At 57.7% G+C, this 24,253-nt stretch overlaps 2 protein-coding genes and 1 long non-coding RNA gene across 3 annotated transcripts in view; 1 reads left to right on the top strand and 2 right to left on the bottom strand.

The window, feature by feature from the left end:
- NOSIP (nitric oxide synthase interacting protein) overlaps nt 1–8,925 on the bottom strand; it is a 9,076-nt gene extending 151 nt beyond the window's left edge. The window contains exons 1-7 of the mRNA XM_071420702.1: nt 8,688–8,925; nt 8,500–8,605; nt 7,242–7,323; nt 4,772–4,916; nt 3,954–4,030; nt 2,105–2,298; nt 3–32 (exon numbers count right to left, since the gene is read on the bottom strand). Coding sequence (XP_071276803.1) covers nt 3–32; nt 2,105–2,298; nt 3,954–4,030; nt 4,772–4,916; nt 7,242–7,323; nt 8,500–8,605; nt 8,688–8,757 — 704 coding nt within the window. The 5' untranslated portion in view covers nt 8,758–8,925. The remainder of the gene's footprint in view (nt 1–2; nt 33–2,104; nt 2,299–3,953; nt 4,031–4,771; nt 4,917–7,241; nt 7,324–8,499; nt 8,606–8,687) is intronic.
- On the bottom strand, nt 300–834 carry LOC139586959 (uncharacterized). The gene is made up of 3 exons (XR_011678112.1): nt 750–834; nt 470–527; nt 300–322 (listed from the first exon to the last, which is right to left on the bottom strand). It is a non-coding gene; the product is annotated as an uncharacterized lncRNA (long non-coding RNA).
- Nucleotides 8,926–9,919: 994 nt separating the features above from the next.
- PRR12 (proline rich 12) overlaps nt 9,920–24,253 on the top strand; it is a 31,835-nt gene continuing 17,501 nt past the window's right edge. Inside the window, exons 1-4 of the mRNA XM_071420704.1 lie at nt 9,920–10,150; nt 15,256–15,368; nt 19,183–19,344; nt 20,470–23,834. Of these exons, the coding sequence (XP_071276805.1) occupies nt 10,065–10,150; nt 15,256–15,368; nt 19,183–19,344; nt 20,470–23,834 (3,726 nt within the window). The 5' untranslated portion in view covers nt 9,920–10,064. The remainder of the gene's footprint in view (nt 10,151–15,255; nt 15,369–19,182; nt 19,345–20,469; nt 23,835–24,253) is intronic.

Here is a 24,253-nt window from a genome sequence, read left to right on the forward strand (position 1 = left end):
GCGAGAGGGCGGAGACAGAAACCACGGAGCCCCTGGGGATGGACAGAGTGACCAGAGTGACCACTGAGTGACCACTGAGGGACAGACAGAAACCACGGAGCCCCTGGGGATGGACAGACGGACAGACAGAGTGACCACAGTGACCACTGAGTGACCACTGAGGGACAGACAGAAACCACGGAGCCCCTGGGGATGGACAGACGGACAGACAGAGTGACCACTGAGTGACCACAGTGACCACTGACCCTCTGAGGGACAGACAGAGTGACCACAGAAACCACGGAGCCCCTGGGGATGGACAGACGGACAGACAGAGTGACCACTGAGTGACCAATGAGGGACAGACAGAAACCACGGAGCCCCTGGGGATGGACAGACGGACAGACAGAGTGACCAATGAGGGATGGACAGAGTGACCACAGTGACCACAGAAACCACGGAGCCCCTGGGGATGGACAGACGGACAGACACGAGTGACCAGAGTGACCAGAGTGACCACTGAGGGACAGACAGAAACCACGGAGCCCCTGGGGATGGACAGACGGACAGACAGAGTGACCACAGTGACCATGGAGCCCCTGGACACAGTGAGGGGTCATTGGTCACTCAGTGGTCACTCAGGGGTATCAATGGTCACTCATTGGTCACTCAATAGTCACTCAATGGTCACTCAGGGCTATCATTGGTCACTCTATGGTCACTCTATGGTCACTCATTGGTCACTCATTGGTCACTCATTGGTCACTCACGATGTCCGGAGCACGGCACACGGTGTAGCATTGGTCAGCGCGTCCCCACTCAGGGCACACACGTAGCGGTCACTCAATGGTCACTATGGTCACTCTATGGTCACTCTATGGTCACTATGGTCACTCAGGGGTATCAATGGTCACTCACGATGTCCGGAGCACGGCGCAGGGCGTTGCATTGGTCAGTGCATCCCCGCTCAGGGCACACACATAGCGGTCACTCTATGGTCACTATGGTCACTATGGTCACTCTATGGTCACTCATTGGTCACTCACGATGTCCGCAGCACAGCACACGGCGTGGCATTGGTCAGTGCATCCCCGCTCAGGGCGCACACGTAGCGGTCACTCAATGGTCACTCAGGGCTATCAATGGTCACTCTATGGTCACTATGGTCACTCTATGGTCACTCACGATGTCCGCAGCACAGCACACGGTGTCGCGTTGGTCAGCGCGTCCCCGCTCAGGGCACACACGTAGTGGTCACTCTATGGTCACTCAGGGGTGTCAATGGTCACTCATTGGTCACTATGGTCACTCACGATGTCCGCAGCACGGCACACGGCGTTGCATTGGTCAGTGCATCCCCACTCAATGCGCACACGTAGCGGTCACTCTATGGTCACTATGGTCACTCTATGGTCACTCTATGGTCACTCACGATGTCTGCAGCACAGCGCAGGGTGTAGCATTGGTCAGTGCATCCCCGCTCAGGGCACACACGTAGCGGTCACTCAATGGTCACTCAGGGCTATCAATGGTCACTATGGTCACTCTATGGTCACTCTATGGTCACTCACGATGTCCGGAGCACGGCGCAGGGTGTAGCATTGGTCAGTGCATCCCCACTCAATGCACACACGTAGCGGTCACTCAATGGTCACTCAATGGTCACTATGGTCACTCTATGGTCACTCTATGGTCACTATGGTCACTCACGATGTCCGCAGCACAGCACACGGTGTTGCGTTGGTCAGCGCGTCCCCACTCAGGGCACACACGTAGCGGTCACTCAATGGTCACTATGGTCACTCTATGGTCACTATGGTCACTCAGGGGTGTCAGTGGTCACTCAGGGCTATCAGTGGTCACTCACGATGTCCGCAGCACAGCACACGGCGTGGCATTGGTCAGTGCATCCCCGCTCAGGGCGCACACGTAGCGGTCACTCAATGGTCACTCAGGGCTATCAATGGTCACTATGGTCACTCTATGGTCACTCTATGGTCACTCACGATGTCCGCAGCACAGCACACGGTGTCGCGTTGGTCAGCGCGTCCCCACTCAATGCGCACACGTAGCGGTCACTCAATGGTCACTCTATGGTCACTATGGTCACTCTATGGTCACTCACGATGTCCGCAGCACGGCGCAGGGCGTGGCGTTGGTCAGCGCGTCCCCGCTCAGGGCACACACGTAGCGGTCACTGGGCTCTCGGGCCAGCAGCTGCCCCGGGCTCAGGCCGGGCGTGGCCGGGGTGAAGTGGACACTGAGCAGCTGGGCCAGGCGCAGCTTCCGGCCGGACATGGGGCAGCGCACAGCGCGCTCCTGAGGGACAGACGGACAGACGGACGGACGGTGTCAGGGGCACAGCCACCGGAAACTGACCAAAACAGACAAAAACAGCCCAAAACAGCCCAAAAAACTGACAAAAAACAGCCCCTAAAACTGACAAAACCAGCACAAAAACAGCCAAAACCAGCACAAAACCAGCCAAAAACAGCACAAAACCAGCCAAAAACAGCCCCAAAAACTGACAAAAACAGACAAAAAACAGCCCAAAACAGCCAAAACCAGACAGAAACAGCACAAAACCAGCACAAAAACAGCCAAAAAACAGACAGAAACAACCAAAAACAGCACAAAAACAGCACAAAACCAGCCAAAAACAACCCAAAACCAGCACAAAAACAGCCAAAACCAGCACAAAACAGCATAAAAACAGCCAAAACCAGCCAAAACCAGCACAAAACAGCCAAAAACAGCACAAAAACTGCCGAAAACAGCACAAAAACAGAGAAAAACAGCCAAAACCACCCCAAAATTAACCCAAAAACACCCAAAACCAGCACAAAACCAGCCCAAAATTAACCCAAAAACAGCCCCAAACCAGCCAAAACCAGCACAAAACCAGCACAAAACCAGCCCAAAATTAACCCAAAACCAGCCCAAAATTAACCCAAAACCAGCACAAAACCAGCACAAAACCAGCACAAAAACAACCGAAACCAGCCCAAAATTAACCCAAAACCAGCCCAAAAACACCCAAAATCCCCCCAAAAACCCAAATCCAGCCCAGACCCCCAGCCACAGTCAGTGGTCAGTGGTCACCCATTGGTCACTCATGGTCACTCATGGTCACCCATTGGTCACCCATTGGTCACTGGTCAGTGGTCACTCAGTGGTCACTCATTGGTCACTCAGTGGTCACTCAGTGGTCACTCATTGGTCACTCATTGGTCACTCATGGTCACCCATTGGTCACCCATTGGTCACTGGTCATTGGTCACTCATGGTCACCCATTGGTCACTGGTCACCCATTGGTCACTCATTGGTCACTCATTGGTCACTCATGGTCACCCATTGGTCACCCATTGGTCACTGGTCATTGGTCACTCATGGTCACCCATTGGTCACTCACTGTTCATTGGTCATCCATTGGTCACTCACTGGTCACTCATTCGTCACCCATTGGTCACTCACTGGTCAATGGTCGCCCATTGGTCACTGGTCATTGGTCACTCATGGTCACCCATTGGTCACTCATGGTCACTCAGTGGTCACTCACTGGTCACTCATGGTCATCCATTGGTCAGTGGCCATTGGTCACTCACTGTTCATTGGTCACTCATTGCTCACTCACTGGTCACCCATTGGTCATTGGTCACTCACTGTTCATTGGTCACTCATTGCTCACTCACTGGTCACTGGTCACCCATTGGTCAGTGGTCATTGGTCACCCATTGGTCACTCACTGGTCAGTGGTCACTCATGGTCACCCATTGGTCACTCATGGTCACCCATTGGTCAGTGGTCACCCATTGGTCACCCATTGGTCAGTGGTCACCCATTGGTCACTCACTGTTCATTGGTCACCCATTGGTCACTCCTGGTCACCCATTGGTCACTCATGGTCACCCATTGGTCACCCATTGGTCATTGGTCACCCATTGGTCACTATGGTCACCCATTGGTCACTCACCGGCCGTTGCAGGCGCTCGGCCGCAGCCTCGGGGGTCAGGGAGGGGATCCAGAAACTGGGGAGGGGCCCTGGGGAGCCTGGGGGGGGAGAGAGAGACAGTGAAACACCCAAAAATAGCCAAAAATACCCCAAAATAACCAAAACTGCCCCAAAATAACCAAAAAATAGCGAAAAAAACCCCAAAAAATACCCCCAAATACCCCAAGAGCACCCAAAATACCCCAAAATAACCAAAAACCACCCCAAAACACCCCAGAATCCCCCCAAATCCCTCCCAAAACCCATCCAGACCCCCCAAAATCCCCCCCAAAAGCCCCCAAATCCCCCTCAAAATCCCCCCAGAACCCCCAAAATCCCCCCCAAAATCGCCCCAAAATCCCCCCCAAACCCCTCCAGAATCCCTCCCAGAACCCCCCCAAGAACCCCCCAGAACCCCCCCAAAACCCCCAAACCCCCCAAAATCCCCCCAAATTCCCCCCAAACCCCTCCAGACCCCTCAAAATCCCCCCAAAACCCCCAAGAACCCCCAGAATCCCCCCCAGAACCCCCAAAATCCCCCTCAAAATCCCCCCAAAATCCCCCCCAAACCCCCTAAAATCCCCCAAATTCCCCCCAAATCTCCCCCAAGCCCCTCCAGAACCCCCAAAATCCCCCCCAAACTCCCCCAAATCCCCCTCAAAATCGCCCCCAGAACCCCCAACCCCCCCCCAAACTCCCCTATAATCTCCCCCAAAATCCCCCCAGAACCCCCAAAATCCCCCCCAAATCCCCCCCCCAAACCCCCCCAGCCCCTCCCCCATTCCCCTCCCCCCCCTCACCGCCGCTCGCGGGGCTCTCGGCCGCCCCTCCCCCGCTGCCCAGGGGGGTCTCGGCCTCCAGGAATCCCCGCAGGGCCCGGGCCGCGCCCTCCCCGCGCTGCCGCTCCCGCTGCCGCCGCCGCTCGGCGCGCTGCCGCTCCCAGGCCTGGGAACACCCGGAAAACACCCAAAAACACCCAAAAACGGGACCCCAGAAACCGTGAGAGACCCCCAAAATGTGTGAGGGACGCCCCCCAAACCGGCCCCAAAAAATCCCTCCCAAATTCGGGGATTTTAACCCAAAATTCTGGGATTTTACCCCAAATTTTGGGGATTTTATCCCAAATTTCTGGGATTTTATCCCAAATTTCTGGGGTTTTTTTAACCCCAAATTCCAGCCCTGCTGCCGCTCCCAGGCCTGAGAACACCCGAAAACATCGAAAAACAACAAAAACCGGGACCCCAAAATGTGTCAGGGACCCCAAAATGTGTGAGGGACACCCCCCCCCAAACCGGCCCCAAAAAATCCCTCCCAAATTCGGGGATTTTATACCAAAATTCTGGGATTTTACCCCAAATTTCTGGGATTTTACTCCAAATTTCTGGGATTTTTTAACCCCAAATTCCTGGGGTTTTTAACCCCAAATTCCTGCCCCTGCTGCTGCTCCCAGGCCTGCAAACACCCAAAAATCCCCAAAAAATGGGAACCACAAAATGTGTCAGGGACCCCAAAAACCGTCAGGGACATCCCCCAAAGTGCCCCCACCAAATTTTGGGATTTTACCCCAAAAACTTCGGGGATTTTATCCCAAAATTCTGGGATTTTACCCCAAATTTCTGGGATTTTACCCCAAATTTCTGGGGTTTTTTAACCCAAATTCCAGCCCTGCTGCCGCTCCCAGGCCTGAACCCCCAAAAACCCCAAAAATGGGAACCCCAAAATGTGTCAGGGACCCAAAAAACATCAGGGAACTCCCGCTAAACCGGCCCCAAAAAATCCCTCCCAAATTCGGGGATTTTATACCAAATTTCTGGGATTTTATCCCAAATTTCTGGGATTTTTTAACCCCAAATTCCTGCCCCTGCTGCCGCTCCCAGGCCTGAAAACACCCAAAAAACACCCAAAAACACCCAAAAACCGCACCCCAAAAATGTGTGAGGGACCCCAAAATGTGTGAGGGACACCTCCGTCCCAAATTCGGGGGTTTTAGCCAAAAAATTCTGGGATTTTACCCCAAAAAATTCCGGGATTTTACCCCAAATTTCTGGGGTTTTTCAACCCCAAATCCCTGCCCCTGCTGCCGCTCCCAGGCCTGAACCCCCAAAAATCCCAAAAATGGGAACCCCAAAACGTGTCAGGGACCCCAAAAAACATCAGGGAACTCCCCGAACCCGGCCCCAAAAAATCCCTCCCAAATTCGGGGATTTTATCCCAAATTTCTGGGACTTTTTACCCCAATTTTCTGGGATTTTACCCCAATTTTCTGGGGTTTTTACCCCAAATTTCTGGGGTTTTTTACCCCAAATTCCTGCCCCTGCTGCCGCTCCCAGGCCTGCAAACACCAAAAACACCAAAAAACCCCAAAATGTGTCAGGGACAGGATTTTTTGGGTATTTTTGGGATTTTTTTTTTTTTTGAGGGGTTTTTAGGGAGATTTTTGGGGAGATTTTTGATGATTTTTTGAGGTATTTTTGGGAGGTTTTGGGGGGATTTTTCAGGGGATTTTTGTGAGTTTTTGGCAGGATTTTTTGGGTATTTTTGGGAATTTTTTGAGGGATTTTTAGGGAGATTTTTGGCTAGATTTTTGATGTTTTTTTGAGGTATTTTGGGAGGTTTTTGGGGAATTTTTCAGGGGATTTTTTGTGAGATTTTTGATGTATTTTTGGGGAATTTTTGGGAGGTTTTGGGGAATTTTCAGGGGATTTTTGGGAGATTTTTTGGGGATTTTTGGGGTCCTGGGGGGGTGGGGTTGGGCAATTTTTTGGGGCATTTTTGTGGGATTTTTTGTGAGATTTTTGAGGCGTTTTGGGGGCGATTTTGGGAGGTTTCGGGGGGATTTTTCAGGGGATTTTTTGTGAGTTTTTGGCAGGATTTTTTGGGTATTTTTGGGAATTTTTTGAGGGATTTTTAGGGAGATTTTTGATGATTTTTTGAGGTATTTTTGGGAGGTTTTGGGGGGATTTTTCAGGGGATTTTTTGTGAGTTTTTTGCAGGATTTTTTGGGGTATTTTTGGGATTTTTTGAGGGAGATTTTTTGTGACATTTTTGATGATTTTTGGAGGTATTTTTGGGAGGTTTTGGGGGGATTTTGGAGAGATTTTTTGGGGATTTTTGGGGGATTTTGGAGGATCTTGGGGGGATTTTTTGGGGAATTTTGGAGAGATTTTTTGGGGATTTTTGGGGGGATTTTTTGGGGGGGATTTTTTAAGGGTTTTTGTGACCTTCTTGGGGTATTTTTGGGGTGTTTTAGGGCATTTTTGGGGTGCTCACCTTGGTCTCTCGGGCGATTTTGGTTTTCTGGTGCAGCAGGTAACTCACGATGGCCTCGCGCTCGTACAGGAACCCATCGGGGCTGCGGCAAAATCCCCAAATTATTTGGGGTCAGGTGAATAAAAACCACAACATTTTGGGGGGTTTTGGGTTTTTTGGGGGGGATTTTGGGGCTTTGGGGTCCTGAGGGAGTTTTTGGGGTGGCTTTGGAGGTTTTTGGGGTCCTGGAGGAGATTTGGGGTGGTTTGGGGAAGATTTTGGGGCCTTTCTTGAGGTGCTTTTGGGGTATTTTGGGGTTTTTTTTTGGGATGGTTTTGGGGTTTTTGAGGTGCTTTTGGGGCTGGTTTTGGGGCATTTTGGGGCTGTTTCAGGGATATTTTTATGGGTATTTTGGGGCTGTTTTGTGGGTATTTTTGTGAGTATTTTGGGGCAGTTTTGAGGTTGTTTTGTGGGTATTTTTGTGAGTATTTTGGGGCAGTTTAGAGGTTGTTTTGTGGGTAGTTTTGGGCAGATTTTGGGGCTATTTTGTGGGTATTTCTGGGAAGTTTTTGGGGCTGGTTTGGGGACATTTCGGGGCTGTTTTGTGGGTATTTTTATGGATATTTTGGGGCAGTTTTTGGACTATTTTGTGAGTATTTCTGGGGCACTTTCTGGGCTATTATCTGGGTATTTCTGGGGGTATTTTGGGGGTCGTTTTGAGGCACTTTGGGGGTATTTTTGGGGGTATTTTGAGGACATATAGGACTTGTTTTCTAGGTATTTTTTGAAAGTATTTCGGGGTTGTTTTAGGGGTATTTTTGAGGGTATTTCTGTGGCATTTTGGGGCTGTTTTGTTGGTATTTTTGTGGCTATTTTGGGGCTGGTTTGGGGGTATTTTTGAGGGTATTTGGGGGCTGTTTTGGGGGTATTTTGGGGCTCGTTTTGGGCATATTTTGGGGCTGTCCTGCAGGAATTCTGAGGCATTTTAGGCTCTTTTGTGGGTATTTTTATGGATATTTTGGGGCTACTTTGGGGGCATTTTTGGGGCACTTTCATGCATTTTTGTGGGCATTTTGGGGCTGTTTTCTGGGTATTTTTAGGGGTATTTTAGGGCGGTTTTGGGAGTGTTCTGTGGGTATTTTTGTGGGTATTTTGAGAACATACAGGACTTGTTTTCTAGGTATTTTTGAGAGTATTTCGGGCCTATTTTGGGGGTCTTTCTGTGGGTATTTCGGGACTATTTTGGGGCTATTTCGGGGGCATTTTGGGGCTCACTCACGTCACCACGGGGTCCCGGCAGGGCTGCAGGGACAGGCAGCAACAATCGAAATCCTTGATGGCGTCACGCCCCACCCGCACCCGCTGCGTGCCGTAACCCGAGGCCGCTACGAGGGACACAAAGCCACAATTGTCACCTCCCTTGCGTGTCCCCAAAGTCCCCAAACGCCTCCCGGTGCCAGGCGCCACCTGTGTCCTTCTTCCTCTCGTGGTAGCTGTACACGGCCCCCGCCGTGCAGTTCTTGCCGTGCCGCGTCATGGCCGCGCCTCAGCGGCTCCGGGATGCTCCTAAAGGGATCGAGAGAAGAATTTAAAGAGGTCCCGAGAGGTTTTTTTGGGAATTTTGGGGGTTTTTTTTGGGTTTTGGGGGTTTGGGCGCGCGGCTCCCTCACGGCCGGCAACGGCGCAACACCGGAAGGCGGAAGTGGCGAACCGGAAGCGCGGCGGGTAAAAGGGTCCGGGTGGGAGCAGCGTTTTGGTTCCGCCCCCCGTCTCTCAGCTCCAGTTTGCACCAGTTCCGCTCAGTTGCTTTCAGCAGCTTAGCCACGCCCCCTCCGTGCTGATCCAAGCCCCGCCCCTATAGGGAGAAAGTCCCGCCTCTTTTCCTTTTATAGGGATGGCAGGGCCACACCCTTACCCCGCCCCTTCCTCATAGAAAATGCCTGGCCCCGCCCCTTTCCCTGCCCCTTTATGGCCTATAGACGCTGTTTAGCCCCGCCCCTAAGGGCTCCCGCCACTGTGTGGCCACACCTCTTTTTCATATATGGAGGCGCGTAACCCCGCCCCTTCGATCGCCTATAGAAAACTCTTGGCCCCGCCCCAAGGGCTCCCGACAGCGTCTAACCACGCCCCCTTTCCATATATGGAAGTGGGTAACCCCGCCTCTTTAGAGCCTATAGATACAGGTTAGCCCCGCCTCTTCAGAGCACCCGCTATAGTGTGTCCACGCCTCCTTTCCATATATGGAACCTCTGAACCCCGCCCTTTAATAGTTTATAGAAGCCGTTTAGCCCCGCCCCTAAGGGCTCCTGCCGGCGTCTTACCACGCCCCTTTTCCATATATGGAAGTGGTTAACTCCGCCCTTTAATCGCCTATAGAAACAGCTTAGCCCCGCCCCTAAGGGCTCCCACCATCGTTTAACCACGCCCCTTTTCCATATATGGGGAGATTAACCCCGCCCCTCGTCGCAGTTCGGCGCCGCCCTCTCGGCGCTCCCGCCACTGCATGGCCACGCCCTTTTGCCCATTTACGGCCGCGCTTGGCCCCGCCCCTTTCCCCCTCACAGACATTGTCTCCCCGCGCCGCTTTCCCCGCCCCTTTTCCCTTATACGGTCACGCACCGACCCCGCCCCTCTCTCCCAATTGGTCCGCTCCGGCCCCGCCCCCTCCCGCCGCGCTCCCGCCGGCGCGCGGCCCCGCTCGGGCCCCGCGCGGTGCAGTGTGGGAGGAAGCGGCGGCGCGCGGCCCCGCTCCATCATGGCGGCTCCGTGAGGCGCCCCCCGCCCGGCCGCCCCCCGGCCCCCCCGGCCCTCGACCCCCGCCCGGCCCCGGGGGGCGCCGCCCCCATGGACAGGAACTACCCGGCCGCCGGGTTCGGGGACCCGCTCAGCGCCGGGCCCGGCTGGAGCTACGAGCGCTCGGCCAAGGCCAGGTGAGCCCCGGGGGGAGCGAGCGGGAGGGGGGGGAGGAAGGGGGCGCGCACCGGGGGGAGGAGCGAGGATGGGGGGAATGGGGGGGATGGGGGGGTTTGGGGTGAGGGGGGGTTTGGGGTGCAGGGTCCCGTTACAGCGGGATTTGGGGTGCCAAGGGATTTGGGATGAGGGTGTCCCGTTACACCGGGATTTGGGGTGCAGAGGGATTTGGGGTGCAGGGTCCCGTTACAGCGGGATTTGGGGTGAGGGGGGTTTGGAGTGAGAGGGTCCCGTTACACTGAGGTTTGGGGTGTGCTGGGATTTGGGGTGAGGGGGTCCAGTTACAGCGGGATTTGGGGTGAGGGGGTCCGGTTATAGCGGGATTTGGGGTGTGCTGGGATTTGGGGTGCAAGAGGTTTGGGATGCTGTGATCCCGTTACTCTGGGATTTGGGATGAGGGGGGATTTGGGGTGCAGGAGGTTTGGGATGCTGTGATCCCGTTACAGTGGGATTTGGGGTGCTGAGGGATTTGGGGTGTCCCAGTAGTACTGGGGTCCTGTGATCCCCCTTACACTGGGATTTGGGGTGCTGGGATCCCGTTACTCCAGGGTTTGGGGTGTGCTGGGATTTGGAGTGAAGGGGATTTGGGGTGTCCCAGCAGTATTGGGGTCCTGCAATCCCATTACAGTGGGGTTTGGGGTGAGGGGGTCCCGTTACACCGGGGTTTGGGGCGCTGGAGTATTGGGGTGCTCTGATCCCGTTACAGCGGGATTTGGGGTGCAGGAGGTTTGGGATGCTGTGATCTCGTTACAGCGGGGTTTGGGGTGTGCTGGGATTTGGGGTGCAGAGGAATTTAGGGTGAAGGGGGTCCCATTACACTGGGATTTGGGGTGCAGGAGGTTTGGGATGCTGTGATCCCGTTACTCTGGGATTTGGGATGAGGGGGGATTTGGGGTGCAGGAGGTTTGGGATGCTGTGATCCCGTTACTCTGGGATTTGGGATGAGGGGGGATTTGGGGTGCAGGAGGTTTGGGATGCTGTGATCCCGTTACAGTGGGATTTGGGGTGTGCTGGGATTTGGGGTGCAGAGGAATTTAGGGTGAAAGGGGTCCCATTACACTGGGATTTGGGGTGCAGGAGGTTTGGGATGCTGGGATCCCGTTACACCGGGATTTGGGGTGTGCTGAGGGATTTGGGGTGTCCCGGCAGTACTGGGGTCCTGCGATCCCCTTACACCGGGGTTTGGGGTGTGCTGGGATTTGGGGTGCTGGGATCCCATTACTCTGGGATTTGGGGTGTGCTGGGATTTGGGGTGTGCTGGGATTTAGGGTGAGGGGGATCCCGTTACTTGGGGATTTGGGGTGAGGGGGTCTCGTTACTCTGGGATTTGGGGTGTGCTGGGATTTGGGGTGTGCTTGGATTTGGGGTGAGGGTGTCCCGTTATTCTGGGATTTGGGGTGCTGAGGGATTTGGGGTGTCCCAGCAGTTTTGGGATCCTACAATGCTGTTACACCGGGATTTGGGGTGAGGGTGTCCCATTATTTTGGGATTTGGGGTGTGCTGGGATTTGGGGTCCTACAATGCTGTTACACCGGGATTTGGGGTGAGGGGGTCCCATTAAACTGGGATTTGGGGTGAGGGGGTCCTGTCACAGCGGGACTTGGGGTGGGGGTGATGGGATTTTGGGTGCAGGAGGTTTGGGATGCTGTGATCCCATTACACCGGAGTTTGGGGTGTGTGGGATTTGGGGTGCTGAGGAATTTGGGGTGAGGGGGTCCCGTTACACCGGGATTTGGGGTGAGGGGGGGTTTGGAGCAAGGGGATCCCGTTAGACCGGGATTTGGGGTGAGGGGTCCCATTATTCCAGGATTTGGGGTGAGGGGGTCCCATTACTCCGGGATTTGGGGTGAGAGGGTCCCATTATTCTGGGATTTGGGGTGAATAGGTCTTGTTACACCGGGGTTTGGGATGTGCTGAGATTTGGGGTGCTGAGGAATTTGGGGTGAGAGGGTCCCGTTACTCTGGGATTTGGGATGAAGGGGTCCCGTTACTCTGGGATTTGGGGTGCTGGGATCCCGTTACACCGGGATTTGGGGTGTGCTGGGATTTGGGGTGCTGAGGAATTTGGGGTGAGAGGGTCCCATTATTCCGGGATTTGGGGTGAGGGGTCCCGTTACTCTGGGATTTGGGGTGCAGGAGGTTTGGGATGCTGTGATCCCGTTACAGCGGGATTTGAAGTGTGCTGGGATTTGGGGTGCAGGGTCCCGTTACTCTGGGATTTGGGGTGAGGAGGGGTTTGGGGCGTCCCGTTATTCTGGGATTTGGGGTGCAGGGTCCCATTACTCTGGGATTTGAGGTGCTGAGGATTTGGGGTGTCCCAGCAGTATTGGGGTCCTGATCCTGTTGTTACACCGGGGTTTGGGCTGAGGGGAGTTTTGGGGTGCAGGTGACAGCATTTGACACTCGTTACGCTGGGCTTTGGGGTGTCCCTACAGTGTTGGGGTCCTGTGATCCCATTACACTGGGATTTGGGGTGCTGGGATTTGGGGTGCAGGGATCCTATCACTCTGGGATTTGGGGTGCAGGGATCCCGTTACACTGGGATTTGGGGTGCTGGGATTTGGGGTGCAAGGATCCTGTTACACCGGGATTTGGGGTGCTGGGATTTGGGGTCCTGTGATCCCGTTACACCGGGATTGGGGTGTGCTGAGATTTGGGGTTTGCTGAGATTTGGGGTGTCCCTGGGGTACTGAGATGCTGAGATCCCCTTATGGGATGAGGGGGTCCCGTTACACCTGGATTTGGGGTGACGGAAGTTTGGGGCGCAGGGATCCCATTACACTGGGATTTGGGATGCTGGGGGATTTGGGGTGCGGGGATTTGGGGTGCAGGGATCCCGTTACACCAGGATTTGGGGTGCTGGGATCCTGCTACACTGGGATTTGGGGTGCTGGGATCCCATTACACCGGGGTTTGGGGTGCAGGGGTCCCGTTACACCAGGGTTTGGGGTGCTGAGGGATTTGGGGTGCTCTGGGAGTTGTGGCACAGGAGGATTTAGGGTGCAACAGGATTTGGGGTGCTCCAGGATTTGGGGTGCTGGGATCACGCTGTGGCAGGATTTGGGGTGCTCTGGGATTTGGGGTGTCACACCTGTGTGTCAATGCCTGGCTCACCTGTGTCACACGTGTCACACCTGAGTGTCTGTGTCACACCTGTGTCAATGTCTGTGTCACACCTGTGTCAATGTCTGTGTCACACCTGAGTGTGTCTGTGTCACACCTGTGTCAGTGCCTGTGTCAGTGTCTGTGTCACACCTGTGTCAGTGCCTGTGTCACACCTGTGTCAGTGTCTGTGTCACACCTGAGTGCCTGTGTCACACCTGTGTCAGTGTCTGTGTCACACCTGTGTCAGTGTCTGTGTCACACCTGAGTGTGTCTGTGTCACACCTGAGTCAGTGCCTGTGTCACACCTGTGTCAGTGTCTGTGTCACACCTGTGTCAGTGTCTGTGTCACACCTGAGTGTGCCTGTGTCACACCTGTGTCAGTGTCTGTGTCACACCTGTGTCAGTGTCTGTGTCACACCTGAGTGTGCCTGTGTCACACCTGTGTCAGTGCCTGTGTCACACCTGTGTCAATGTCTGTGTCACACCTGTGTCAATGCCTGTGTCACACCTGTGTCAGTGTCTGTACACCTGTGTCAGTGCCTGTGTCACACCTGTGTCAGTGTCTGTACACCTGAGTCAGTGCCTGTGTCACACCTGTGTCAGTGTCTGTGTCACACCTGTGTCAGTGTCTGTGTCACACCTGAGTGTGTCTGTGTCACACCTGAGTCAGTGCCTGTGTCACACCTGTGTCAGTGTCTGTGTCACACCTGTGTCAGTGTCTGTGTCACACCTGTGTCAGTGTCTGTGTCACACCTGAGTGTGTCTGTGTCACACCTGAGTCAGTGCCTGTGTCACACCTGTGTCAGTGTCTGTGTCACACCTGTGTCAGTGTCTGTGTCACACCTGAGTGTGCCTGTGTCACACCTGTGTCAGTGTCTGTGTCACACCTGAGTGTGCCTGTGTCACACCTGTGTCAGTGCCTGTGTCACACCTGTGTCAATGTCTGTGTCACACCTGTGTCAATGCCTGTGTCACACCTGTGTCAGTGTCTGTACACCTGTGTCAGTGCCTGTGTCACACCTGTGTCAGTGTCTGTACACCTGAGTCAGTGCCTGTGTCACACCTGTGTCAGTGTCTGTGTCACACCTGTGTCAGTGTCTGTGTCACACCTGAGTGTGTCTGTGTCACACCTGAGTCAGTGCCTGTGTCACACCTGTGTCAGTGTCTGTGTCACACCTGTGTCAGTGTCTGTGTCACACCTGAGTGTGTCTGTGTCACACCTGAGTCAGTGCCTGTGTCACACCTGTGTCAATGTCTGTGTCACACCTGTGTCAATGCCTGTGTCACACCTGTGTCAGTGTCTGTACACCTGTGTCAGTGCCTGTGTCACACCTGTGTCAGTGTCTGTACACCTGAGTCAGTGCCTGTGTCACACCTGTGTCAGTGTCTGTGTCACACCTGTGTCAGTGTCTGTGTCACACCTGAGTGTGTCTGTGTCACACCTGAGTCAGTGCCTGTGTCACACCTGTGTCAGTGTCTGTGTCACACCTGTGTCAGTGTCTGTGTCACACCTGAGTGTGCCTGTGTCACACCTGTGTCAGTGTCTGTGTCACACCTGTGCACAGGCCACACCTGGCTCACACCTGTGTCACACCTGTCACACCCATGGGGCTCACACCTGTGTCACACCTGTCACAGCATTGTGGGGCGGTGACAGTCACACCTGTCTGTCTGTCTGTCTGTCTGTCTGGTGTATGGGGCGTCTGTGACGGTGGGGGCAGTGACAATCCCATGATGTGACGCTCTCCTGTCTGTCTGTCTGTCCGTCTGTCTGTCCAGCCTGGTGTAGGGGTGGGGTCTGTGATGGTGGGGCTGTGACAATGCCGTGATGTGACGCTCTCCTGTCTGTCTGTCTGTCTGTCCAGCCTGGTGTAGGGGTGGGGTCTGTGATGGTGGGGGCTGTGACAATGCCGTGATGTGACGCTCTCCTGTCTGTCTGTCTGTCCGTCTGTCTGTCCAGCCTGGTGTACGGGGGCTCGCGGGGGTCCCACCCTGACCCTGACCTGCTGCACCGGCAGCCGTACGGAGCCCCCCACCCTCTGCAGGGCTATGCGGCCAACCACCACCCGCCAGGTACGGACACCCCGTGGCATTGATGGCACCTGGGGGCACCTGGGGGCACCTACTGTCACCTGCTGGCACCTGCTGGCATTTACTGGCACCTACTGTCACCTACTGTCACCTGATGGCGCCTGATGGCACCTGCTGGCACCTGCTGGCGCCTGGTGGCACCTGATGGCATTTACTGGCACCTGATGGCACCTGGTGGCATTTAGTGGCACCTGGGGGCACCTGATGGCATTTACTGGCACCTGGGGGCATTTACTGGCACCTACTGTCACCTACTGGCACCTACTGGCACCTGGGGGCACCTACTGGCACCTACTGGCACCTGATGGCACCTGGGGGCACCTGGTAGCATTTACTGGCACCTGATGGCACCTGGTGGCGCCTGCTGGCACCTGCTGTCATTTACTGGCACCTACTGTCACCTGATGGCACCTGGTGACACCTGATGTCATTTACTGTCACCTGCTGGCGCCTGATGGCACCTGGTGACACCTTCTGCCACCTGATGGCACCTGGTGACACCTGATGTCATTTACTGTCACCTGCTGGCGCCTGATGGCACCTGGTGACACCTGCTGTCATCTACTGTCACCTGCTCCCACCTGATGGTGCCTGATGGCACCTGGTGGCACCTGATGTCACTTACTGGCACCTGATGTCATTTACTGGCACCTACTGTCATTTACTGGCACCTGCTGGCACCTGCTGCCACCTTCTGTCGCCTACTGTCACCTGCTGTCACCTCTGTCACCTATTGTCAGCTTCTGCCATCTGCTGGCACCTTCTGCCACCTACTGGCACCTGGTGTCACCTGCTGGCACCTGGTGGCACCTGGTGGCACCTTCTGTCGTCTACTGTCACCTACTGTCACCTAATGGCACCTGATGGCACCTGATGGCACCTACTGTCATTTACTGTCACCTGCTGCCATCTGATGGCACCTACTGGCACCTTCTGTCACCCTTGTCACCTACTGTCACTTTCTGTCATCTACAGTCACCTACTGTCACCTTCTGTCACCTGCTGTCATCTACTGTCAGCTTCTGTCACCTTCTGTCACCTATTGTCACCTCCTGTCACCTTCTGTCATCCCTGTCACCTCCTGTTACCTTTGTCACCTTCTGTGACCCACTGTCACCGATTGTCACCTGCTGTCATCTGCTGTCACCTCTGTCACCTGTCACCTTTATCACCGATTGTCACCTGTTGTCATCTGCTGTCACCTTCTGTCCCCCTACTGTCACCTTTATCACCTCCTGTCACTTCCTATTACGTTTTTTGCCACTTTGTTGTTTCATTTCCCACCCATTTTCCCTTCACATTTCCTATTCTTTACCCCTCATATTTCTCACTTTTTTCCCCCTCACATTTCCTGCCCTTTTTCCCTCGCATTTCCCACCCTTTTTCCCCCTCATTTCCCATTTTTTACCTCATGTTTTCTGCTCTTTTTCCCCTCACATTTCCCACGTTTTCTTCCCTCACATTTCCCACCGATTTTTCCCACGTACCCTTTTTTCCTCCCTCACATTTTTTGCTTTTTTCCAATCATTTCCTACTTTTTCCCCCTCACATTTCCCACCCTTTATCCCCTCAGGTTTCTATCTCCTTCCCTACGCCATTTCATCCCATCAAGTTTTACACTTTTTTTTCCTCACATTTCTCACCTTTTTTCCCCCAACATTTCCCCACCGATTTTTCCCTTCACATTTCATGTTGTTTTATTGTCTCATTTCCCAACCATTTTCCCCTCACATTTCCCACTCTTTGCCCCTCACATTCATATCCTTTTCTCCCCTCACATTTCCCTCCATTTCTCCCCTTGTTTCATACCTTTTTTCCTCTCATTTCCTGTCCTTTTCACTCAGCTTTATTGTCCTTTTTGCCTTCCATTTGCTGCCTTTTCTCCCCTCACATTTCCCCCCTTTTCTCCCCTCATATTTCTCACTTTTCCCCTCACATTTTCTGCCCTTTTTCCTCTCACACTTCCTGCCTTTTCCCCTCACATTTCCTGGCTTTTTTTCCTCGTGTTTTCCTCCTTTTTCCCCTTACATTTCCCCTCATTTTCCCCTCACGTTTCCCTTTTCTCCCTCACATTTCCTGCCCTTTGTCCCCTCACGTTTCCCTCCCTTTTCTCCCTCACATTTCTCACTTTCCCCCTCACATTTTCTGCCCTTTTTCTTCTCATACTTTTTGCCTTTTCCCCTCACGTTTGCCCCCATTTTCCCCCTCACATTTCCCTCCCTTTCCCCCCTCACATTTCTCACTTTTCCCCTCACATTTTCTTTTTCCTCTCGCACTTTCTGCTTTTCCCCTCACATTTCTTGTCTTTTTTCCTCGTGTTTTCCTCCCTTTCCCCCTCACATTTCCTGCCATTTGTCCCCTCACATTTCCTCCCATTTTCCCCTCACGTTTCCCTTTTCTCCCTCACATTTCCTGCCCTTTGTCCTCCTTACATTTCCCTCCCTTTTCCCCCCTCACATTTCTCCCTTTTCCCCTCCCATTTCCCACCCTTTTCTCCCCTCACATTTCCCGCCATTTTTCCCCCTCACATTTCCCGCCCTTTTTCCCCTCACGTTTCCCGCCCTTTTCTCCCCTCACATTTCCCGCCATTTTCTCCCCTCACATTTCCCGCCATTTTTCCCCCTCACATTTCCCGCCCTTTTTCCCCTCACGTTTCCCGCCCTTTTCTCCCCTCACATTTCCCGCCATTTTCTCCCCTCACTTTTCCCGCCTTTTTTCCTCTCACATTTCCCGCCCTTTTTCCCCCTCACATTTCCCGCCTTTTTTCCCCTCACATTTCCTGCCTTTTTTCCCCTCGCATTTCCCGCCATTTTTTCCTCCTTTCCCCCCATTTTTCTCACATCCCATTTTCCATCCGCTCACCCCAAAACCTCCCATGTTTGTCACCCCAACCCTGTGTCCCTGTCACCCTTTGCTGCCACGTCCCCGTGTCACCCTGACCCTGTAAATGTCATGGCCCTGGTGTCCCCAAGGTGTCCCCAAGGTGTCCCCAGGGCTGCACCACTCAGGTCACCCCAAAATGTCCCCTCAATCCCCCCCTGTCCTTGAGGGGGGGTCACAGCCACAGTGTCCCCACATCCCCAGGTGTCCCCAAGGTGTCCCTGAGCTGTCCCCAAGCTGTCCCTGTCCCCAGGGCTGTCGGGGCTCTACCCCAGCGTGTCCCAAGGTGTCCCCAAGGTGTCCCTCCGTCCTCAGGGCTGTTGGGGCTCTACCCCAGGGTGTCCCCAAGCTGTCCCCATGGTGTCCCCAGATCTGTCAGGGCTCTACCCCACAGTGTCCCCGAGCTGTCCCCAGGGCTGTCGGGGCTCTTCGAGATGGGGCTGCACCACTCAGGTCACCCCAAGCTGTCCCCATGGTGTCCCCACACTGTCCCCGAGCTGTCCCCACACTGTCCCCGTGCTGTCCCCAGGGCTGTCAGGGCTCTTTGAGACAGGGCTGCACCACTCGGGTCACCCCAGGCTGTCCCCAGAGTGTCCCCAAGGTGTCCCCATGGTGTCCCCGTGCTGTCCCCAGGGCTGTCGGGGCTCTTTGAGACGGGGCTGCACCACTCGGGTCACCCCAAGCTGTCCCCAGGGTGTCCCCACAGTGTCCCCAAGCTGTCCCCACAGTGTCCCCACAACCCCTTAGCTGTCCCCATGGTGTCCCCGTGCTGTCCCCAGGGCTGTCGGGGCTCTTTGAGACGGGGCTGCACCACTCGGGTCACCCCAAGCTGTCCCCAGAGTGTCCCCAAGGTGTCCCCGAGCTGTCCCCACAGTGTCCCCGAGCTGTCCCCAAGCTGTCCCCGTGCTGTCCCCAGGGCTGTCGGGGCTCTTTGAGACGGGGCTGCACCACGCTGGGGGCGCTGCCCCCGACGCCTCGGTCATGAACCTGATCTCAGCGCTGGAGTCACGGGGACCCCAGCCCGGACCCTCGGCCTCCTCCCTGCTCTCCCAGTTCCGCACGCCCTCCTGGCAGACTGGTGGGTCTGGGGGCTTTCATTGGGGGGTTTGGGGATGGGGTCCCAGTTCTGCATCCCCTCCTGGCAGACTGGTGGGTCTGGGGGCTTTCATTGGGGGGTTTGGGGATGGGGTCCCAGTTCTGCATCCCCTCCTGGGGGAGTTTGGGTTGTTTTTTTGGGGGGGGTCCCAGTCTGCACCCCCTCCTGGCAGACTGGTGGGTCTGGGGGCTTTTTTGAGGGGGAGGTCTTTGTGCTGCTTTGGTTTTGGGGGAGGTTTTTTATTTAATTTCTCATGGGGAGGGGGGAGTCCTATTTTTGTCTTGTTGTTCTGCATTTGGGGGGTCCCCATTTACCCCTATTGGGGTCCCCACTTGTACCTGGGTGTCCCCCCCACCCACCCAAATGGGCTCCCCACTCACCTTGAGGGTGTCCCCCCTCCCCAAATGGGATCCCCACGTGTTCCGGGGTGCCCCCCACCCTCCCAAATGGGGTCCCCCCATCCCCAAATGGGGTCCCCACTTCTACCAGGGGTGTCCCCACTCCCCCTGGGGGTGTCCCCCCCTCCCCAGCTGGGGTCCCACATGTCCCAGGGTGCCCCCCACCCACCCAAATGGGGTCCCCATTTTTACCTGGGTGTCCCACCCCTCCCCAAATGGGGTCCCCACATGTCCCAGGGTGCTCCCACTCCCCCCTGGGGGCGTCCCCCCCTCCCCAAATGGGGTCCCACATGTCCCAGGGTGCCCCCCACCCACCCAAATGGGGTCCCCCCCTTACCCAAATGGGGTCCCCATTTACCCCTATTGGGGTCCCCACTCCCCCTGGGGGTGTCCCCCCCTCCCCAAATGGGGTCCCCACATGTCCCAGGATGTCCCCACTCCCCCTGGGGCTGTCACCTCCTGCCCAAATGGGGTCCCCACGTGTACCTGGGTGCCCCCCACCCACCCAAACGGGGTCCCCACTCACCTTGAGGGTGTCCCCCCTCCCCAGATGGGATCCCCGCATGTCCCAGGGTGCCCCCCACCCTCCCAAATGGGGTCCCCCCCTCCCCAAATTGTGTCCCCACACATCCCAGTGCCTCCCCCAACCCTTTCCCCCCTCTCTCTCTCTCCCCCGCCTCTCTCTAACCCCGATCCTGCCCCTCCCCAGCCATGCACACTCCGGCTCCGGCCGAACTCTTCATCTCTGGAGCCCTCCCCGGCTCGGGCACCTTCCCCTCCTCATCGGCGCTGGGTCCCTACCAGCACCCGGCGTCCTTCGGCGGCCGCAGCTTCCCGGTGGGGTCCCCGCTGAGCCTTCCCGAGGCCGCCTTCAGCCCCGGTTCCAACGGGCTGCTGTCCCCGCACGACCCCCTGCTGCACATCAAGCCCACGCAGCCCGCCGTGCCCTCCTCGCTGGGCTTCGACCGCCTGGGCTCGGCCGTGCTGGGCTCGGCGCTGCCCGCGCAGACCCCTCCGTACCGGCCCGCTCCCAGTTCCTCCCAGTTCAACCTGCTGGCGGCGGCCGAGCAGCCCCCTCAGCTCTACAACGCTCCCGTCTTCGGCGGCGCCAACGCGGCGGGCGGCGGCGATCGCGCCATATCGCGACAGGACAGCGTCATCAAGCACTACCAGCGGCCGGGCGCGGCTCAGCCGCAGCTGCCGCCGGCGCCGGGGCTGCAGCATTACCTGAGCTGCGGCGGCTCCTACCAGCAGGTGCCGGCTCACCGCGCCCCGCTGTCCTGCAGCCCGCTGGGCGAGCAGTCCCCGGCCAGCTCCGAGGGCTCGGGGCAGCCTCCCAAAGCCGCTCCCGCGGCGCCGCGCCCCGAGCCGGGATACCGGCCCATCATCCAGTCCCCGGGCTACTCCGGCGGCGCCAGCGCCGCGGGCAACGGCGGCGCGGCCGGCGGCAACGGCGGCAAATCCAAGAGTTACTCGGCGTCGCGGCAGCCGCCGCGCTCCACCAACACGCCCAAGTGCCAGAGCAGCTACACGCCCAGCACGCCCAAGCCCAGCTCGGTGATCGCCAGCCAGTCGCCGGCCTACTCGCCGGGCCAGCCGCCCCAGAGCCTGCTGGCCATGGGGGCAGGCCCCGGCTACAGCGGCCCCGGCGCGCCCCAGAGCCTGGCGGGGACGGCGCAGCCCGCGGGGGGATTCGGCGCGGGCCAGGCCGCGGACATGGCCGGCAAAGGCGGCGGGTACCAGGCCGGGGGGCAAGGCGGGCAGCAAGGGGGGCTGCAGCCCTGCGTGAGCGCTGCGGGCGCCTACTCGCCCGAGCAGCTGCAGGCGCTGCCCTACGGCGTCCAGCCCGAGGGGGCGCAGGCGGGGGGCTACGGGCCGCCCGCCCCCTCGCAGGGTTTGCCCACCGCCAGCCCCTCGCTGAGCTACAGCACCACCGGGCACTCGCCCGCCATGCCCGGGCCGCCGCCGCTGCCCTACGCCGGCCTGGGCGGCTCCAGCCCCTCGCCCATCATCCGCCCGCTGCAGTCGCCGCCGGCGGCGCGGCCGCAGAGCGGAGCCTCGCCGGGACAGTCGCAGAAATACCTGGGCTCGGTGCTGTCGCCGTCGTTCATGGCCCCGCAGGGCTACGGGGCCGCTCCAGGCGGGGGCCTCGAGAGGCAGCAGCCGCCGGCCCCACCGGGAGCGCCCCCCAGTTTCGGCAAAGGGGCCAAAGGCGAGGCGGAGCTGCTGGCAGCGGAGCGCAGCGAGGACGAGGATTTCCTGATCCAGCACCTGCTGCAGGCGCCCAGCCCGCCCCGAGAGGGGCTGGGGGGCTGCGAGGAGCGCCCCAAAACCTTGGGGGGCTACGGGGGGGCGCTGGGCAAGGAGGAGCGGTACCAGCTGCAGAGCGTGATCCGGCCCAACTCCAACCTGGAGGCGCCGCTGGAGCTGGCGCTGCTCAAGGAGAAGAAGAAGCCCGAGAGAGGCAAAGAATTCCGGGGCGCCAGCGGGGCGGCAGGAGGAGGAGGAGGAGGCGGCGGCGAGGTGGCGGCCACCTCGGTGGTGCACTACGGCCACCAAGCGCCGCCCGCCATGGACACGTACGAGCTGAAGAAGCCGCCCGAGCACCTGGCCGGGGGCAAGGAGCTGGGCCAGCCGCCGCCTCCGCACTCGTACCTGCCCAAAACGCCCGAGCACGGGCGGCTGGTGGGCGAGGGGCCCCCGCTGGAGCCCCACAACCTCCTGCTGGACCCTTCCCCGGAGCTGGGCGCGTCTCTGCTGCCCTCGGTGCTCACGCACACGCAGAGCCAGCTGCACCCGCGGCCCAAGGGCCGGGCGCCGCTGGACGTTCACCTGCTGGAGCAGCAGCGGATGCCGCCCCCTCCGCCGCCCCCTCCGCCGCCCCCCGCTGCCCCCTCGGCGCCCCCGGCCCCTCCGGCCGCCCCTTCCCCGCAGCTGCTGCTCGAAGCTCACCTGCACCAGGTGCGCTCGCAAGGCCTGGACCCGCAGGCCCCGCCGCCGCTGCCCCCCGACTCCATGGAGGTGTTGCCCCCTCCCCAGGAAATCCAGGACTTCTTGGAGCCCCCCCTGGGCTTGGAGCCGCACCTGGGGCAGAGCGCAGGGGTGCAGGGACCCCCCGGGCACCTGCTGGACCCCGAGGGGGGGGTCCCGGCCGTGCCCCCCGAGGCCAAGGATCAGTTTTCGGAAGGGGGGAGCCCCGCCGGGGGCAAGGGCCGGTTCGTGCCCCTCACGTCCATCTGCTTCCCGGACGCTCTGCTGCAGGACGAGGACCGCGGCTTCTTCCCCGGCATGGAGGACATGTTCGGACCCCCGCCCGAGGATTTCCCCAAGCCCAGCGAGGAGGAGGAGGAGGAAGGCAGCGCCAACGCGGCCGGGCTGGAAGCGGCGCGGCCCGAGGGGATGAAAGCGCCCCCTCCTTACGACATGGGGCAGAGCTACCCCTCGTTCTGCTCGCAGGACGGGGGCGCCGCCGGGGAGCCCCCCCAGCTGGGGCTGGAGCCCCCCAAGCACGAGTTGCCCTCGACGGTGAACGCGGAGCCGCTGGGCTTGATCCAGAGCACGGGCGACGGGGGTCCCAAACCCCCCCCTCCTCCCCTGAGCACCCCTTTATTCTGCTCCTCCAAACCCAAAAAGCTGCTGAAAACTTCCTCCTTCCACCTGCTCCGCAAGCGGGACCCCTTCCCGCCGCCAAAAAAAACCTACGCGCAGGAGTACGAGTTCGAGGATGATGAGGATAAAGCCGACGTGCCCGCCGACATCCGCCTGAACTCGCGGCGCCTCCCGGACCTGCTGCCCGACCTCATCTCCAGCTGCCGCCGCCCTCCGCTCACCCCCATGGGCGACATCGATTTCTGCCCCCACCCCGGCGCTCACGCCGCCCCCAAGAAGCGAGGCCGCAAACCCACCAAGCCCAAGCGGGAAGGGCCGCCCCGGCCCCGGGGCAGGCCCAGGATCCGGCCCCTGGAGCCGCCCGGGTTCCCCGAGGGAGCCAAGAGGCCGCGGGGAAGGGGCCGAGGACGGGGCAAGAAGGGCGGAGAGGACGGAGAGGGGATGGAGCCGCTGCGGCCGCTCAAGGTGAGGGGTTGGGGTGCTCGGAAAGGGCTGAAAATGACCCAAAATTGGGGTTTGGGGTGCTCGGAATGGGCTGGAAATGACCCAGGATTGGGGGTTTGGGGTGTTCTGAGTGGTCCTAAAATGATCCAAAATGGGGGGTTTGGGGTGCTCGGAATGGGCCGAAAATGACCCAAAATTGGGGTTTGGGGTGCTCGGAATGGGCTGGAAATGACACAAAATTGGGGGGTTTGGGGTGCTCGGAATGGTCCCAAAATTCCCCAAAATTTGGGTTCCACCCCCAGATCAACCTGGCTGTGTCTGTGCGGGGGTCAGTGGGTCCCAGTACAAACCAGTACAAACCAGTATAAACCAGTGACCCCCCCTAGATCAAACTGGGGGTGTCTGTGGATGGATTGGTGTCTCCCAGTACAAACCAGTAT

Source organism: Agelaius tricolor, unplaced genomic scaffold (genome assembly GCF_023055355.1).
Source record: "Agelaius tricolor isolate 1412-34295 unplaced genomic scaffold, bAgeTri1.0.p SCAF_156, whole genome shotgun sequence".
Classification (NCBI taxonomy): domain Eukaryota; kingdom Metazoa; phylum Chordata; class Aves; order Passeriformes; family Icteridae; genus Agelaius; species Agelaius tricolor.